Source organism: Canis lupus, chromosome 33, assembly GCF_003254725.2.
Source record: "Canis lupus dingo isolate Sandy chromosome 33, ASM325472v2, whole genome shotgun sequence".
Taxonomy (NCBI): domain Eukaryota; kingdom Metazoa; phylum Chordata; class Mammalia; order Carnivora; family Canidae; genus Canis; species Canis lupus.
Window position 1 is genome coordinate 18,726,051 of NC_064275.1, and position 19,471 is coordinate 18,745,521.

The 19,471-nt window shown below is 43.6% G+C and overlaps 1 protein-coding gene across 39 annotated transcripts in view; it reads right to left on the bottom strand.

Annotated features, from left to right (window-relative positions):
* ZBTB20 (zinc finger and BTB domain containing 20) overlaps window positions 1–19,471 on the bottom strand; it is a 773,610-nt gene that overhangs the window by 25,792 nt on the left and 728,347 nt on the right. For 38 of the 39 annotated variants that reach the window (XM_049105202.1, XM_049105193.1, XM_049105190.1 and 35 more), the window contains one exon: window positions 9,926–11,530. In XM_049105202.1, coding sequence (XP_048961159.1) covers window positions 9,926–11,530 — 1,605 coding nt within the window. Of the gene's footprint in view, window positions 1–9,925; window positions 11,531–17,363; window positions 17,669–19,471 lie in introns of those variants that run through there. The other variant, XM_049105228.1, reaches the window with a different exon arrangement.

Sequence of the window (19,471 nt, forward strand, 5' to 3'; positions counted from 1 at the left end):
CTTTGTTCTCAGGCTGTTGGCCGAAACCCTTCTTTTCTCCTCAGTATAATGCTCTGGTTTGCTGTTGGCGTAGAAACCAAACGATCAAGCTTGTTGAAAAGACTAAGGTAAATAAAAATATTGTTACTAACTGGCCACATATAAGTATTCCTCTGTAAGTCATGTCCATGGGCCTCTGACATGTTTTTGGATAAGCAGAGCCTTGTTTTTGTTGGTGCTGTTAGTTCTCAGCTCTACTCTGGACAGGTGAGATGAAATGCATTAGGTAGGGTCTTTCCATCTGTCCCACCTCATTACTGATTTGCCTTGTGGAGACACCCACCTCGGAGAAGAAAGTCCTTCTACGTACCCTTCCATAACCCAGCATAAAGCCCAAAGCCTTTGAAACTCTCTAGGGTCATTGTTCAATTAGTGGACTATCAGGGTAGGAAATCTATTTCTTAAAATGGACTTAACTTCCAATGAAAATATGTGCTTTGACTGTGTTCCCATGTTTCCCATTCTGAAACAGGAGAGGTCTGAGTCATCACGGTAATAACGGCAGTGAAAACAATCGGCACATATTCGGTGCTTAGTGTGTGTCAGGCTCAGTGTAGCGCTATATTATGTCCATGATCTGTTTCATGGAACTTTATCTCATCAGAAACCTTTCTAATTGTGTTTATAAACCTAAAAGGATATGTTTCGAAGCACATGATAGGAAGAAATGGCTAATTTGTTCAGGACTCACGCCACAAATTTCTTAACTAATGCCATTGGTCTTCGAGCTCTTTTTCCCTTAGTTATTTGCAAACATTTTGGCCTAACTCCCTCTCCTCTCGACTCTTCTCTGGTTTCTTTCCCTTTATTTTCACAGATAGGACAGTATGGTCAGTAGGATCACAGGGGTAGAAGAGAAGAAGTTCACTTTTAGACAAAGCGGGGAGTTTGGGGAAGCCTCATTCCCAAACGACGCATTTAGGCTACGCATGGTGTTGATGGAAGTACATTCTTTTGAAATGAGAGATTCCCTGAGACAGTCATGCATGTTATTTTTAGTTGGAACATTTCTGTCAGCTGTACACATGCTTGAACTCGAGCTGGTCTTTGCCATCCTTGTGCTAGGAGTACACTTTCTAGAGGCTGTGATAGGCTGGTCAACTAACTTTTAAAACACAGCCACCCGTCACCTTTAATGGGAAGCTTGCCTTCTTAAGTTCCAGATGGTATTTTGGCTGCTAGGAAGTTGAAACTTTATGTTAAAATGCTCTTGCTGTTTGAAACTTTCACCTTCTTACAGTGTGTTTTTCCTCTAGGCAAGGTCACTCTGAAGGTTTTTTGCTTTCACAACCTTCTAATCTGACTATAAATTGATTCTTCACAGTTGTTATCTTTCCCTTCATAGCATACGTCTGTATGTTGTTTGTATGCACGTAGTATTGGCTCAGCTGTTAATTATCTGTGTGACCCTGGGCTTTCTAAGTCTCCCTGGGTTTGTCTCCCTTTCGGAAAGTGAGGAGCTGGACGGAGCACTTGCCATGGCCCTTTGCAGATTCAGTGGCCTTCTGCCCATCCTGACCCACAACCCCTGAGGACTCTGGTCTAGGCCTTGTCAGCACATGACCTGAGGGCAACCTGCTTCAATCATTCACAGCATAAGCAGTCCCACATTTTAAATAGGACAAGGTATCCTGTTCCCTTCCCTGCCGCAAAAAATGGTATGACAGTTAATGAGGAAAAACATTTGCAAAGCACTTGGGAGCTCCTTAAAGGAAAATGCTCTCTATAATTATTAGGGTGCCGTGTTGGTAGAGCAGAGGTATTTCAGAACTGTCTTACTAAATGGGGTTTATTTTCAGATTAGTCAGCCAGCTGCAACTTTCACTTATATATGTGTGTGGATCTGAAATAATAGCACTCTGTAGAAATGTTACTATTTTTCTTTCTTGTTGTTCTCCTGCATTTTACTTATAGGGACCCCAAAAGGGCTTTCAACATTATACATGAAATAGATGAGGTCTGCTAATTGTTGTTCTCGATGTGGAGAAATGAAGAGTTAAGATGAGTGGAAGTGGACGGCTTTTCAGGTCTGAGTCTAGAGCCAGGAATGGCAAATCTATCACTGTGTTAGGAAGGGATACGAAGTCCAAAGCAGACACCGGAATTATAACATGAGGGAGAAGCTCATATAAGCCCCTTCACTTTAAAATGCTCCATTTGGGGCTATCCAGATGTGGGAGTCAGATATGAATTCCATTTCCTTGGCTGAATGACTTGAGTATGTAACTTAACCTCTAGAAGCCTCAGTTTCCTTATCTGTAACTTGAGAGTACTACAATAAATACCTGTCTTGTGAAGGTATTTTGAAAATTAAAGAGATAAAGCACTTAGCCAGAGTATGCGGTTATTTTAAGGGAAAAAAAAAAACAACAACTGTTCTTTCAGTAGAAAGGAACTGATGATAGATGAAACCAATTGAGAAATAACTTGCACTGCATGGGGAAGCCAACTCAGGATTTAAAAAAACAAACAAAAAACTTTCAGATAATCAATGAAGCTATGTAATTCAGAGTTAAGAGTATGGTCTGCTCTCAGTTACATATGCTAATCAAAGAATTGGCACCATGAGTAAAATATCAGCACCTAGCACTGACAGAGGGGTTCTGAGCAAGTGACAACTGAGCTCTGGAGGTCAAGAAACTGTCCAACGTGGAGAAACCATAGGGAGGGCAGTGTCCTTTACAATTCCTACAGTAGGGGGGTAGGGTGGTGGACACATAGACTTTTCTTCAGTTTTTTTCAGAGATGCTATTCTCTAAAGGGCCTCTTTTAAACTCCTTGTGGGCTAGCACTGACACTCTACCATGATTTCAAGTCAGGAAAAAAAAAAGAGAAGAAAGAAGAAAGAAGAAGAGAGATACTGCTAGGTTAATAGATACAGAGGGTCTGCCCAAAGTTCAAGTAAAGGATACCCCAATTCTGGTATATGTGCTGCTGAAGCGAGAACAACACCCCAATTCTGAATAGTGACTTCTGTAGTGGGGGCTTAGCAAGGACCCATTTATTCGGCTGATTCTTTCTCATTCTTACCAGGCTTCTACTGGCTTGCAGAAGGTACAGTGAATGCTGTTACCAGGATGTTTTCTAGAAGCACCGTTCCCACCCGTCTCTCCCATTCTCTTGGCCTCTCTATCACCTGCTTTAGCATAACACCCTCCTCTTCAGGGGAGTCTGGTGAGGGGCCAGCCAACTGAGGCTGGGAGCCTGGTGAGACGGCAGGTGGTAGGGAAGGAAGAGGAGAGTATGGGTAGGGGAAGATGGCTACTGGCGAGGAGAGCAGGAGTCCTTGAATGGAGAACATCAAGGTTACAACAGAAAATGGGAAAGCTTCAGTGGCAAGAATGGAAGGGTGCTCAGAGTCACGCAGAGCTTTCACTGGCTGAAGAGTCTGCTTTCCACTGGAGAAGTCTAGTTGAAAGGAGGCCTACATTCCTGAGATGCGGCTGGTGTGACTGAGGGCCAGCCTTTCTCTCCAGCTCTGAAGGTGTGATTCTGGTGCCAGCTGGGACTGTAAGGCTGATCAGGGTGGGGTGGGGGATGGGACTGCCTACTGGGGGACATACTGTATTCACAAAACATCTCTGGCCTCAGTGACAACTAACAGTTTGGTGTTAGGCAGAATTTGAAGACCTCAGGGAACTTCATCTACGTTACTTCATTTTTCTTACAACTTTATGAGCGGGGTAGACATTAATATCCTCAGAAGATGGGATCTCCCTTAAAGAGGTACAGTAACATCCTGAGGGTCATCCAAAAAGTCAGTAACAGATGAGAGGATGATACCAGCTTAGCCAGATTATCACCTCCTCCTCCTGTTAACGATTTCCGGCTCTCTGGATTATGTGACAAAATGTTATGATGTTAATAACATATATGTTCTTAAATGGCTTTGATAATTTTACAGTACTTGTGATTAAGTGCTTTCACAGAAATAATGTTATTTGATTCTTATAGCAACTGTGTAAAGTAGGAATTATTAAGATCTATATATTTTGTGGCAAAAACACTAAGGCTCAGGTTGATTGTAGAATTTATTGAAGGTCACTCAGAGAGTGGTAAAAACAAGCCTCTCTTACTTCAAATATGATATTTGTTTATTACTCCACTGGCTTGATATAATTAATAGCCCAAATTCTGCATGAGGATTATCCCGTTATTATCTTGATCTCAGTATTTTTACACTATTTCTGACTTTTGTTATGTTACTATTATTCCCATATTTTTTTATATCAAATTCATGGCTGAAAGAGCTGAGCTTCTCAAAGTAACACACAAGATTATCATATATGCAGATGACCCTAATGGACTAAAGCCAGTCACCGATAAACCGGGCTGTTGATAGTATGATTCCGAAAAACGCTCAAACATCTACCACATGTTAGGGAAGAAAACGCAAGTAGAAATGAGGATACAATAAATTCCCCAGCAAATAAAAAAAGAAAAAGAAAGAAAGAGAAATGTAAGTATTGCTAGAAAATAATGCATTTATGTATAAGTCCCTTGAATTAAATTCTCCTGGAACGTGTGCCTACATTTCTGAACATTCATTCACTTACTCAAAAAGTATTTGTTAAGCAATTACATATGCCAGCCTGTATTCATATTCAGATTTTATTTGTTTATTTATTTATAATTTTTGTTTGTTTGTTTAAGTAGGGTCCACACTGGGCATGGAAGGGGCTTGAACTCATGACCCTGAGATCGAGACCTGAGCTGAGATCAAGAGTTGGATACTTAACCAACTGAGCCACCCAGGTGCCCCCATATATAGGTTAAAAAGCAAGAAGTCCTAAGATTCGGTCCTAAAAGAAAGTTCTACTTGGATAGTACTGCGAGATAAAATGCATGACACCCAATTAAATCTGACTTTCAGGAAAGCAATGAATGGGACTGCATGGGACATACTTAGTTTAGAAATACAATTGTTTATCCAAAATTCAAATTTAACTGGATGTCCTATATATATGTCCTAAATATATTATATATATATATATATATATATATATATATATATATATATAATACATATTACCTGAGGGTAATAAATACCCCCTATACTTGGGGGTAGATAAATCCTCCAAAGCCATCATGGTCATTTGATTCATTCACTGATCAAATATTTATTGAATGTTCATCATATGTAAGGTATTATGATGGGTATGCTGATATATAAGATATATAACGATCTTTATCTCTGGCTATCTACCTACCTATCAGTTATTTCTGGCTCACAGAATTCACATTATAATGGGAAGGTGTAGAGACAATTGCATAATGATAATACAAGTCAGTACTTCTAAGTGCCAGAAGGCAGTATTTGCTGTGGTCACTTGTGCAGTTTGAGAAACTTAGCTCATTTCTCATAAATGAGGTGTTTGCCCCCATATTATAACTTATCCACGATAAAATCAAGCTGTTATTTTCAACTGGTTTACTTTTTCCAAATGCATAGGTTCTTAAGAGTGGAATTTTAGAGAACCATGTTACATAACACAAACAACCTGATGCTATCCTTGCCTGTTTCCCAGCCATCTAGGGAAACGATTCCCAACCTACACTGAATCAGAGCTTGTTGAAACACAGATTGTTGGATGGATGATTCAGGTCTGGATGGGCCTGTGAATCTGTATGCTGCTGGAATGGGAATCACGTGGTGAAAACCACTGTTTCAGGGTTATCTTTGAATTTTCCCTATTGCTTGCCTTCTGTATCCACATTGACACCAAAGCTTGTCCTTCTGTGTCCTCTGTCTTTCCCTTCTATTCCCATTCTTTTGACTTTTGTTTTTTCTCTTGAGGGGAGGGGACATAGAGGAGCCCTGCTTGGTTCAATGACAGGATGGTTTGTGTTATCTGTTTTTCTCTGACTCTCTTGTTTTCAAATACATCCTTAACTCTTAGTTTCGTATCTCACAACTTTTGTGAAGCTGTAGTAAAGTGATCTTGAGACACTCCTGGGAGAAATGGAGTACCGCTGTGGTTTGTTGGGGAGTAGAGAAAGTAGTTAGGTGAGGGATTTTCTTATACTCTTAAAAAAATCATTCAGAAGTGAAAAAAAAAAATGCTGATGTTATGAAGGAAGTTCGGGGGAAACCCAAGAAGTATCACGTGGCTATAGCGTTTGAATTCCGTAGAGGAAGGAAATCTATCAAGAGCTTATTATTCAGAGATGTGAGATAGAGCAAAGAAAGTCAATGTCTCTTGGGTGGAGGGGGCTCAGGTAATAATGATGATGGGCTTTTTTAAACATTAACTAGTACTTTACCTTTTATGAAAACCTCTTAAATGCATGATACCTTTACAGCTACTCAAAAGGCAGGAAAATTATTCTTTCCATTATAAACTCAAAGAAACTGAGGGTTATACAATTAAGTGACTTGCTTAAGTCCATGCAGCCAATTAAAGGAATCAAAACAGAACCCAAATAATCGAATTCTAGTATAAATTTCACTTATGTCCCCATTGTAAGTTTCAGTGTTATAATCATTATGGAATATGCATTACAGCCAGGGCTGCCTGGTTCTCTACCGCAGAGCTTAGCTCCAAAGTCAATACAATAGCCTACTTATTTGTTTCAAATACTTCCTTTCAGTGAATATGTAGATCATTAACACAGAGCTCCACAGAATTTTATTTGGAGTCCACATCTCAGAATAGATTCCCTGCAGCTGTGGATAGTAAGTACTATTTACGTTAAATGTTGGAGTGACTGAAATGCAAAGCCAGGTAGCATGCATAATAGCTGTGATGCAGAGAACCCAAATCTCCTTCCTTTTAGCTCTGTCAAGCTACTCTTTCTTAGTAAGATTCTTTTAAATTAGGTTATAGGTGAGAATACTGAAACCATCCCTATCCTTCCAAGTGTCCCTAATACTTTCTAGAATCTTTTCAGACCAACATTTAGACTTTTTGCTCTGGATTTTTATCATTTCCACTGGGCTCTTATGAAGTTGGGAGGCCCTGGGTTGTTGTTTTTTTTTTTTTTTTCCCCCAAGAAATTGGAGAGAACTCTGTTTTGAAATGGAGGCCGCAGTGAATCCAGGTCCTGAATTACTTCCATATGTTCAGGCTGTCTTGCCTTTTGAAAAATCTAGACCAATTGTTCTTTAACTTTGTTAGGTTATGGACTCCTTCACTTCAGCTAGACAAAAAAGTCTTGATAGACAGATGGCCCTTCCAAACTGCCACTGCCAAATAATTCAGGGTGAATGGGAAGAGTGTCTCTTCTTCTAAATGAGGTGCTCAAGTGATATCTGTGTATTATTAATTGTTCCCAGATGTTGCCATGTTATACACACCAATATAAAACCTTCATGATTTACTGAGGATCTTCATAGTTTACTAGAAATCTGAAGGCTACACTTTGAGCATAACTCAGATTTAGAAAATGACTTTATTCATAGTTTTTGTATCTACGAGGTCTAAATGTACAAACCCATTACTGGTTTTCTCATGGGCAAATCTAGTTATTTGGGTTAACCACAGAATCCTTTAGTGAATCCACTGGATAAATGCGTTTATATAGCAAAAAAACAATTTTTGATAGTGCACTGAAAATTTTGTGTTGCAAATTTACAGCCTTATTTCAGTATGTGATCTTAAAGTGAGTTTTATACCCATGTAGGTCTACTGGATGAGATGCATGGTCTGGGAGAGGGAGAATAGAAATGTTTATGGATCCAAGACCAGCAAAGTGAACTTTGGCTAATGAGACACTTCCACAAATGGTCTCTTTTTCCTCACTAACCTTTAATTTGATGGTTTGTATGACAATAATTCAGAAGAAGAAATGACAAATGATGTGAGAGCACTCTGTAAACCATAAAGTGCCACATAACTAAAAATATTACTATTTGGTCAATTTGCCAAATGATGATGATGATGCCTATACCACATGGGAAATTGTCCTTGATTGATCTCAGGTTATCAGTACATTCACATTTACCCTAAATAAACATGGTGACTTATCACTACCTGATTTCCTTCCTGAATTCAGTAGTGAGTTACTATGTTGCTTTGGAGTTGTGAAAACATCCTCCTTTAGAACAACTGATTCACACAAAGGCACATACAGATTTACCTACTGTCTTAAGTTGACTGTGAAGAAGGCAAAGTGCATCGTAAGGAATGTTCTGTTTTAGTTGTTCACTTCTACGTTGGGTACCTTGTCTCAGTGTCTGTTGTTTTCCTTCCATTCTATTTTCCAACTTAAATTTTTATCTGCCTTATGTCCTATCATCAGCTAGCTGAACTGAGAAACAAGGTTGCTTGGAGGAACTAATTTGTTTTCATGCATTGTAATTCTAGTAGGTAATTTTTTTTTTTGGCAATTTATTTGTCATTTAACAGGGGTGCTCTGGAACCAGAGGTACACCAGAAGAGGGGCTCATGATAGGAATTTCAAATACGGGGATCACCACTGGGATAAGTATTTTCAGATACAAGAGAATCTATGTGAAATCATATCTCATATGTGGTCACTTATATGGAGGAGCATCCATGAAGTTCCCACTTCTATGTTCCATAATTGAGCCGGAAAAGCGCACTAGCTGGCAGTCAGGAGATCTTAGCTCTAGAACCACAGAATCCAGGGATGAAACACCAGCCCACCCAACTAGTCACCTAATGACTGAGGCCCCGCTACAACATCCCTGAGATGAAATGATCATTCTCTCTCTGACCACCTCTAATTATAGAAACTCAATCCCTTTGGAGGCTGTCTATCCTATCTTAGAGCAGCTTCTTTTATTTAGTTGAAAGAGTCTCCTTTATAGCTTCCAATCGTTGGTCCAGTTCTACCTTTTGAAGGGTGGTGGACAAGTAGTGCTCCACCTGCTCCAAGACAAGCTTAATGTTTCTCTCCTCCCAACCATTTAAATAAAGTTAACAGTGCTAATGTCAGCTACCATTTATAGAGTGCTGATTATGTGCCAGGAATTGTTTTAAGAGTTTCATATATTAATTCACTTAATCCTGAAGACGATACTCTAAGGGAGATATATTATTACCATCCCCATTATATAGACAAGGAAACAAGTACAGAAAGGTGACAGACATCAGTAGTGGCTAAGTCTAATTGCAAGTCTAGGCAATGTGTCTCCAGAGCTCCAGCTTACTATATTATGCTGCCCCCAAAGCTCAAATACTTGGATGTGGCTTATAAGACACTCTGAGTCTTCTTTTTTGCAGGTTGAACAGCCCTAGGACCTTCAACCATGATACGCCATGGCTTTGCATTCCTTTGCATCCCGATTATACTCCTCTGAATATGTCCCAATCAGTCTACTGTTTTTTGAAAAGGTAGTGCCCAGACCAGACTGTGGTCTCTAGATGTCAAAAAGAGAGAATAAGCAATTGAAAATAGAGTGAAACTATCACGTTTCTTCATTTCAGGGACCACAAATACAGCATAAGCCTGCATCAGCCTTGTTGTGGCCTCTTCAAGCTGATGGTTCATACAGAATTTACTACACACTGCAACTCGCATCCCTGTTCTGCCTGTATGACTTTGATCTGTAAAATGAAGTGACTGGAGTATATAATCTCCAAGGACTTTTCCAGTTCGAAACAGCTAGAATCAAAGAATGTATCGCAGAGTTCAGCATATTTAAGGGATGTTGTGCCTGTAGATTCTTTGTCAGACTTTTCCCCATTGGGCCCTTCTCCCTAGGGTTTCTGTCATTTTGAGCTTTGGTGGCAGGATGCTTCATTCCTACAATGGGGGTACTGTTGGGGCTTCTAGAAGATGGCTGACAGCGGGGTCTCCTGCAAATCTGAAAGATGACTCCAAACCTTCCCTTCCCCTTGCTGTCTGCCCCTCCCTTCTTCCTACAGCCCCCTCATACCCACGGCCTGCTTCCAGGCCCCCAGGGGGAGCCTGTACTCACCTGTGTGTACGAACATGTGCTTGACGTAGTTCTGTTTGGCGGTGAAAGTCTTGTTGCAGAGAGTGCACTCATAAGGCTTTTTTTCGCCCTGCCCACTGGCTGTGCTGTGGCCTGCGGATGGGGCCAGGGGCTGTGGCGCTGGCAGCTGTGCAGTAAAGGTCGACAGGCCAGGCTGGGACACTGTCACAAACTGGGTCTGCTGGCCTGCCAGGGGCTGTGGCAGGCTGAAGAGGAAAGGCTTGGGGCCACTGCCCGCGGGCTGGGTAGTGAAGAGGGCCGGCAGGTAGGTGTTGCCGGCTGTGCCAATGACCTGTGTGTTGCTGGTCAAGGTCAGAGGCATCCTCAGGTTGCTGGTGAGGGTTTCTGTCTGGCGTAAGTAGAGCTGGGTACTTGGCAATGGCTGCCCGATGGACGTGTTGACCGAAGGCTGCTGCAGGACGCTCTTGTCGGAGCTGTTGCTGACAGTGATGACCGTGCTGTCCATCTCCACCTCGTTGCTTCTTTCCGGGGAGGAGGCACCTGTCTCGAGCTGGTGCGGCTGCGGGCCGCCCTCGGCAGGAGCCTCTGCGGCCTGCTCGGCTTGGGCGGGTTCGGCCTGGCCATCCCGCGCCGCCCCGGGCCCGAACTGCTGCTCCACCGAGTCAGGCTCGGTGCCTATGGAGGAACTGACGCCCGAGTCGAAGCTTTCGCCCTTGGGCTCGCTCTCAGTGCCCTCCGCCTGGTCGGTGTCTTCCGTGCACTCCTCGGACTCGTTGCGCTCCAGGATCTGCACCCTTTGCTGCCCATAGTAGTCGTAGTCGTCCTCCATCTCCTGCTTGATGTGGATGTTGCCCACCAGGGTCTGGATGCGCACGGGCCGGGGCTGCTTGCGGCAGTGCGTGGTCTCGGGGGTGGTGGACAGGTAGCGCTCCATCTGCTGCGAGCGCTCGTGGATGCGCGTGATCCAGCTGGGGTCCTCCATGTGGTGGTCGCGGGGCAGGCCCAGGGCCGTCTCGTGGTGGCTGACCACCGCACCGCTGTAGAAGGAGCGCTCGCCGCTGCCGTTCTGCATGGAGCACGCATAGAGCGCCGAGTAGATCCTGTCCACGCTGTGCTGCGGGTGGCTCTGCAAGTAGCCCGACTCGGTGTCGCTGCTCTGGCCCGAAGTGCCGGACTCGGGGGTGCCCCGTGGCGTGTCCTGGCCCGAGTCCTGGATCCCCGGGAACACGTCACCCACATTCTGTGACACAATGCGCGTGCACTCATCGATGACGGTTTTGATCTGCAGGATGCTGGCGGCCGTGAGGATCTGCAGGGCTTCCGACTGCGAGACGCGCAGCACGCCGCTGTACATGAAGTCAATGAGCTTTTGCACCGACTGCACCGACACCACGGACGGGATCTCGATGTCGCTGTAGCCCAGCAGCAGCTTGTCCTGGAAGAAGGGGCTGCCGGCTGCCAGCACGCAGCGGTGTGCGCGCAGCATGCTCCCGTGGATGCGCACCGTCACGTCACAGAAGTGGCCACGGTTGCGCTGCTCGTTGAGGGTCTCGAGCACGGAATTGCTGAAGTTGTGAAGGTTGATGCTGTGAATGCGCTCGGTCATCCCCTTGCAACTGATGTCACCTGCACGGTGGCAAGACAGAAGACACAAGACAGGGTGTGTGGGTCAGAGCTAGCTGACTGCATGCCTAACGCCCAGGTCTCAGGTGGGTTACGCTCATGGCTCCTGGAAGCACCCCCACCCCTGACCTTGCACACACAAGCGGGCTCTGCGGCGAGACGGACATGCCTTGCACGGGGATCGGGCTGCCGGGATGACCGCCTATGAGAAAAAGGCCTTCAATTTGGCTCCAACAATACCCCAGCTATTTTGGGTATCGAATCTCTATTAATGCCCTAGAGCTGCAGCCAGGGTTGCCAGTTGAAGTAGGACAGCCTAATAAACAGATGGGTCACTTGCCTGCTCTTCCTACAGCTTCAGCACACAAGACCTGAGAAACAAATGGAAGACAGGTTCTCATGGAACGCTCTACCCTACACAGGTCTAAGCTGAGGTCCTTTGGGAAGGCTTGTATTTTCTCCAGGTTTCCACAGTTTCTGATTTTATCCATAGACAGCAACAATATTCATAGTTCAAAAATTTGCCTCCCTTCCTATTAATTTATATGTCTATTTCCGAATCCACATCATGTATGCAAAAACCCTTGGAAAATCCAATCCACACTAAGATATCCACCAAACAGCTGTCACCATGTTTTCCACTTGAGGGACAGGCTATAGGCTGCAGCCTGCGAGCTAAAGCGGCACTCACCCACTGATTTCTGTATCTACACACTCTTCTTGGCATCTCCGACAACCTGTTTGAGGACTTTCTAGAGTGGTGGTATGTGACATGGGTCGTTTTCTGCATTTCCTAAAGCTGAACGAGGAAGGAGTGTTTAAAAAGGTCGGACATGGCAGCACTGACCTGGGAGACTTTAGTATCCTAGGTGATCATATTTAGAGTTCCAGCTGGGCACTTCTGTGAGTGAAAGGGAGCACTGTTCATAATTAGGTGAGGACAGCAGGAGTAAACCAGGAATGGGCTGTGTGATCACCCGAGGCAATACCGTGTTCTATGCACTTGCTCCAGGGAAGTATCAAAGGGCTCCCAGTGGGAAGGCAACAGTCAGCTATGCAGAGGCTGTCCATAGCCTGACCCATTGCCACCCTAACACCCAGCGCTCTGCACACGGGGGAAAATGGTTACATTTGGATCACAGACTGAGAATTAAAATGGGTGGCTATACCACTAAGTTTTAGGGCTTTCCTATTTTTCTACTTCACTTCTCAAATGGCTCTAAAGAATCCCTCTTTCGGAACCATTCTTCACTTAGAGTCCCCATTCTTGCCTTCGTAGGTGAACAGTCCCCTTGAGAGAGGCCACGCGAGTGGGCCTTTCACAACCAGGGTGGCCCAAACACTGATTGTTGGCCTGTGACCGGGCATCCCTGTGTCTTGAGCCCCCAGAGGTAATGATCTGAGGGATAGGAGGAATGCCCACCTCCTCAGGTTCTTTCTCCTCTGCCTTAGGAGAGAGGACCAGTTCAAGAGAGTCGGAACACACCAGCTCTACCTTGCTGCACTCAATCTCTGCATGCTGTCTGAGCTCAGGAGGTGCGGCCGCATCCTTTCATATACTCATTTATTTCCTTTGTTCCCATCTTTACATTTAGTCAGCCTCACACATATCCAGTTACCTTAAGACATGCCTAGAGGCTCTTATGCTCACTTTCAGTCATATGATTTGCATAAGATTTTTACAGAAGAGAATTCCTTTTTGTCCTGACTTCCATTAGGTCTGTGATGTGCCTAAAATATTGCACTGGGCTACAGTTTCTAGGTTGTTTTTTTTTTTTTTTTCCCACTGTTGTAAAAGCAAATTGTCATTGCCAGATTAAAGAATCATGGTGAATCCTCTATAACTGTGCTAATACAAAGTACAGCCCCAGAGGAAGGCCCCAATAACCCAGGAAGGTATTCAGGAAATCAATCAGCAGACCAAATTCTAAGTTCTTGCTGAGTCCCCCATGCACATAGAGCATGAGAACAAGAGTAAACCCTCCTTTATTTAATGCTTACCATGTATTAACATATTATTTCATTTAATCATCACAGCAACCCTTATCATGTAGGTAGTATTATTATTATCCCCATTTTTCAAATGAGAAAACTGAGGCTGGACAAATTAAGAAACTCATTCAAGGCCACAGAGGCAATTGGTGGTAGAGCTGGCATTTGAATCCAGGGGGTCTGGCTCTAGAGTTCACACTCTTACCTGCTTCATTGCATTGCATGTTTTGCCCCAAATGAAGTCTGGCCCTTAGGTGTCCATAGATCCACTGTAAAGCTGTGTAAAAAAAGTTTGTTCAATATGTTCTCCAGCTGCTTCTACACCTACCCTTGAATTAGCATGGTGTTCATGTTTCTAGGCCTTGGGACATCAACGTAGTCTCAGTAAATCTAACTTAAAAGACTTTTTTTTTTTTTTTTTAGTTTATAAATGGAATAATGCAAGAGATCAAACAACTTGTCCTGGCACTAAAATGTAGAGTTTTCTATATACAGTTTTACTATCACTAAAGTCTTTTTTATTTAAGTAAAACAGTAAGCACTAAAATTGGTTGAGTCTCTAATAAAGTCACCATCTCTGAGTAGGATGGATTTATTAAGTAACTTTTTTCCACACAGGTGAAAACACTCTTTAAACACACATTTGCTCTTAGCCCAGTCACAGCAATATCACTAGGCTTGTCACTTATGATGAAGACTCGTCTTCTTTCTGATAATTCTGGGAAGAAACTCTATGACAAGTATCATAATCATTAATATCCACATAACATTTCATAGCGTACAAAACTCTTTCACATACAACATCTTAGTCTTTCCTTAAAGCCATCCTTATGTTTTTAGGACAAGTCCTATTATTATTATTTGATGTAAGAAAAAGGTTGAGGCCATCAAAGTGTTGAAGTGACTTATCCTAAATTTTACACAGCTAGTAAGAGGCAGGGTTGGGATTAGAACCCACACCCCTTGATGCTTTTCTCACTGCATAACACTGGGTCACTGAAGGATGAAACTCGGATTGCCTAGGGATCTAAGGCCATCCTAATCCTCAGGACATAGAAGAAAAGATAAAAACACTGAAAGCGATGATGGAGGTTGCTCTAGAGTAGGAAACGGTCAACAGCAAAAGCTGTCCTCATACTACACATACTCATACACACACACACACACACAAACACACACACTTAAAATCTCATGAGAAAAATTGAAAGTGCTTGTTTGGTCGAATCTATCTAAACAATCAGGTAACCCTATAGAGATAATCACTAAAAGTTGTTAAATAGTCTCAATTATGATTATTGCAGTACTGTCACCAACTTCATTAGAAACCACAGAGACGGTTTTTAAAACTCAAACTTGCACACATGTACAACCTGACCCGAGACAAGCCTAGTTAGATTTTTATAGACACAATTTTTAAACATCTCCCCGAGTACACTGGTCCCACACGGCAGTGAGCAGCTATGAAAGGCTGAATGGGCTTTGCTGATACGGGTACAGATGCGATGGGGGACCCTGCCTTTCCATTCAAGCACGCCTGGTTCCTCCTGCACACAATGCTGAAGCAATTCTTTCCCAGGCTTTCTTTTATATTTAGCACTAATACAGTGGGAAAAAGTTTCTGCCACAGCAAGGCAATGTCCAGGCTTTTGTGAAGCAGGTCCTTTCATCCAATGGGCATTAATGTATAGATTCCAATGGAATAAATCTGAAATACTCTACTGTAGAAGATTTGTTCCCCATTGAAAACAAATCTTGATTAGATGGTTATTCACGGACTGTATAGGAAGGAATGGTGTGAAAATGCTGACTCCATTCTTTCTTAGATTGACACTGAATAGGCATTTGGGCTATTCAAAAAAAAAAAAAGAGGGAGAGAGAGTGAGAGAGAGAGAAGAAGAAGAAGAAGAAGAAGAAGAAGAAGAAGAAGAAGAAGAAGAAGAAGAAAGAAAGAAAGAAAGAAAGAAAGAAAGAAAGAAAGAAAGAAAGAAAGAAGAAAGAAAACACCAACCACTCTCTCAACTCCACAAAACCATACAACTTTACAAAGATCATGTATATTTGGGGACATCACCTCACCCCAAAAATACCCCCAAGGTGGTGTTGAACATAGAACTGATGGGGTAAAATGAAAAGAGTGATGACAATGGTTCTCTGTGTGTTTAAAAATAATAACTGACCTTCTTTCCACTAGAGTGAAAATACAGAGTCAGCCTGAGATGGCATTCACTGGAAACACGCAAGGAATCCTACCACCGAGAGTGGTCATGTGTCCTGAATGACTGTTCTGTGAGCCCGCACAATGCGGATGGGGCGGACCCAGGGTGAGTACCGAAGGAGAAATGGGCTTGTAGTGAAAGAGGTGGTGGAGGGCCTGGCTCTGCCTTGCAGGAACCCAGCTCCTGCCTGTCTCCTCAACTGCGGGCGTCCGGGGGGTAGGACTTAGCATGAGAATGAAAAGCTGCTTGTGCACAAGGGAGAATGAACAAGAAAGGAAACAGCAGGCAATACAATCTCCTTTAATTAGGTGTGAAATCCAGTCCTTTCTCAGCCCGGATATATAAAATGAGACCAGTGCAAGGGTGAGGTGCTACAGAGGGAGACGGGAATTTGAAGTCTCTGTGATTTGGGAGGAAACACCAGCTCTCAAATTAAAACCCACATGAATTTCGGTCAAGTCAACACGTCTAAGTCAAATGGCAGGGCTGAAAAGCCCTTGAGCATTCAATCTGGGTCACCAGGCTCACATGAGGTAAGTGGGTCAGCTCACGAACTAGGGCTAGGGTGGCCAGGCCTCCCCAGCCCAGGCACTCATATCCCACTCTTTCCCACACTGCACACCAATACCATTATCCTGCTGAGGTTGCTCTCTCATATATTAGGTGATTAGTGACGGTCCTAAGCTACTGTGTGTTGGTGTTACATACCAAGTGGGTCATGCTCGGAAAGGCCCATTCTTCTCCTGGGGAAGATTCAGGTCCCTTCCTCCCCAGATCTACATCTGTTGCCCCTGCCAGGGCCAAGACTTCGGTCATATCCATTTGACCTACATGCAGGGTGCAGGGGTGGTGGTCAACTACAGAGCCTCTGCATGATGGGAGGATAGAGCTTTCTTGCTCACAGCTTTCACCATCTGAAGCACATGTCCCTCCACATACTTTCTATCTCACTGGCATCTTCACAATCTTTATGAGACAGAGAAACTGAAGAACTCCATAAAAACCTGCTTTTGGCTCCCTTTCCTGCTTCTAAATCTTGTTAGGGCCTACGCCCCTGCCCTACACATGCCTTCATGTATGTCCTCCATATAAGGGACAAGGAGTTAATGATTTCTTTGGAGTCTTCCAGCACAACAGATAACATCTAAGGAGTGACCAGGCATGGCCATCATGTGCATATTCCAGACCACCGGCGCTAGACATATCGACGCCAAGACCCCCTGGCTCTAGGGAGTAAGTCACTTATGATGGACACCTGGACTCTGTCCTTGTTCTGACCAGTTTCTGGATGCCTGAGAGGACACAGACACCAGACCACAATTGTCAATAAAAAACCCCCAGACTCTAAGTGAAGATGAGACTCCCTCCTTTCCTTTCTGACTGTTCCAGACATTCTGTCTCTAACCTGCACTCTCTCTATACCTTCAATTAACTCTGCTTTCACCTCCTGTTGGCTTGTGTTTGATTTCTATCCTGAACACAGGCAAGGATCCTCTTGGCTGATCCTGCGGGACTGCCTCTGGGTCCATGAACCGGCCTGCCAGTATCATTTGGAGGGTGGCCGGGGGCACTGGGGAAAACACACAAACAAAAGGTGGCAGGTTGTATAACAAGACTCTTTCTCTCACCTTGGCTCCATACACCTAGCATAGCCCAGCTGTCATTGCCTCCTGGAAGTGGGGACCGTGGGAGGGTCATCAGCTGCACTGCGTTATGCACCCACTCCTGGGTGTAAAGGGGGCGTGTTTGGGCTGTCTCCCGGTGAGTGAGAGTTGTCCTCTATCTTCCCAGTCATCTAAGCCCAAGGTACAGGAACCATTAGAGGCTGTTTTCTTTTTTTCCCCTTCTTTTCTTTTTTAGCACTGGTAACAGAATTGTTCTCATACAACATAAATCAACTGTTCACCTTTCAGCAATTTGACTTCCAAACATATTTTCTGGAGGACAGCACCTATGAATATTGGAAACAGGCTGTATATACTTTTGTAGTAAATGGTTATTATTTTAGATGGACAGAGATAGTCAACCCTCTAACTTGCTTAAAGTGATTATAACACCATTCTATCTATGATCTCAGTACTGTACTTGGGTTTGTCTTTCCTATTCCTTGAACTTTCATTCATACACACAATGAACTTTCATTCATTCGGGAGTATAGTGTAAGTACTAAAAGGTCTTTGGGAAGTACATGTGTTGGACTTTAGGAGTGTCCACATGTTTTCATGAATGGGTATGTTTCTACTTTCATAGGATAAGGTCAGTGTCTTTCATTAGAATCCCTAAGAGGTCTGTGTCTCCCTCCTCCTCCCAAATTGAGACCCATGAATTGAGGATCAGTATCTCTCTTTAGGCTGCTCTTAACCACTCTGACTAATCAGAGCCTCTGAAACTGGTGCTGCCTCATCCTGCATCTGATGCAGCGGGCCTAGCGGGCTGATACTTCCCATGTACTGAGGCTGATCGGATGCTAACTTATGTGATAAACTCAACAGTCTTAGCCAAAATGACAGCAGTTACCTTTCTGAAGAGAATGGTTTAAAAATAAAAAGAGGATTGAAAAGGAAGAGAGAAAAAAGAGAACAGGAATGTAGATGATAAAGTACTAATGTTGGCTGACACCTGGAGGAATGTAACAGAGCTAGATAGTTTGACAGTTGATGAGGCCAACCACAGGTTTTTGTCAGAGTGGATCCCCTTTGACGGTTAACACAGATCCATGGAAGAACTAGGAAACATCCTTTAATGTTTTTTGACTGTTAAGAATGAGACATTGTGGTATAAATTGAATTTAAAAATATAAACTTAATATGCACTTTTCTTTCTTTTTTTTTTTAACTTAATATGCACTTCTAATCTAGCCAACAAGATAGAGTTCACCTGAAAGCTCTGTAGTACTTCAAACTGGCAGTTGGCTTTTTTTTTTTTTTTTAAGATTTTATTTATTTATTCATGAGAAACACAGAAAGAGGCAGAGACATAGGCAGAGAGAGAAGCAGGCTCCCTGCGGGGAGCCTGATGCGGGACTCGATCCCAGGACCCCGGGATCACCACCTGAGCCAAAGATTGATGCTCAGCCACTGAGCTACCCTGGTGCCCCAGCAGTTGGCTTTTCTTTCTTTGTTTTTCTCTCTCCCTTCATGACCCTCCCTCCCCTCCCTCTTTCCCTCCCTCTCTCGCCCCTCCCTCCCTCCCTCCCTCCCTCCCTTCCTTCCTTCCTTCCTTCCTCTCTCCCCCCTGCCTCACTCCTTTCTTCCTTCTTTCTTTCTGCTATACCATTCAGTTTTCCTAAGCTTCAAGAATGGTGAACAAGCGGGCAAAATTGTGAACTAGGAACACATTTGCCCCATGATCTTCAGGCCCATCCCCAAATCTGGACCAAGTCTCCATTCTTGTCGTCCTTCCACTCTCTTCACTCTACCAAAAAGTAAGCTTTATGCTTTGTCTCATGGATAGGAAGAGACTGATAATACCGGTAGGATTTTCAGGGCCAAAGGAAAAGTCCCAGGGAAGCTTTTTTTACTTGGCTCTGGAGGCTGTCACAGTCTCCCTCAGAGCCCAGGCCTTTGGTTTGCTTGATTCCACACTCAGTCTGTTACCTCCAAGCAGGGACTAAGAAGTGCCTGACTATGCATCTAGCATTGTGAATACAATGATATGAAAGCAGTTGTTTTGGGGGTCACTTGAGTTTTCACCAATTCATGAGTGAAGCATTTACTGAGAATACCCTTGTGTAAAT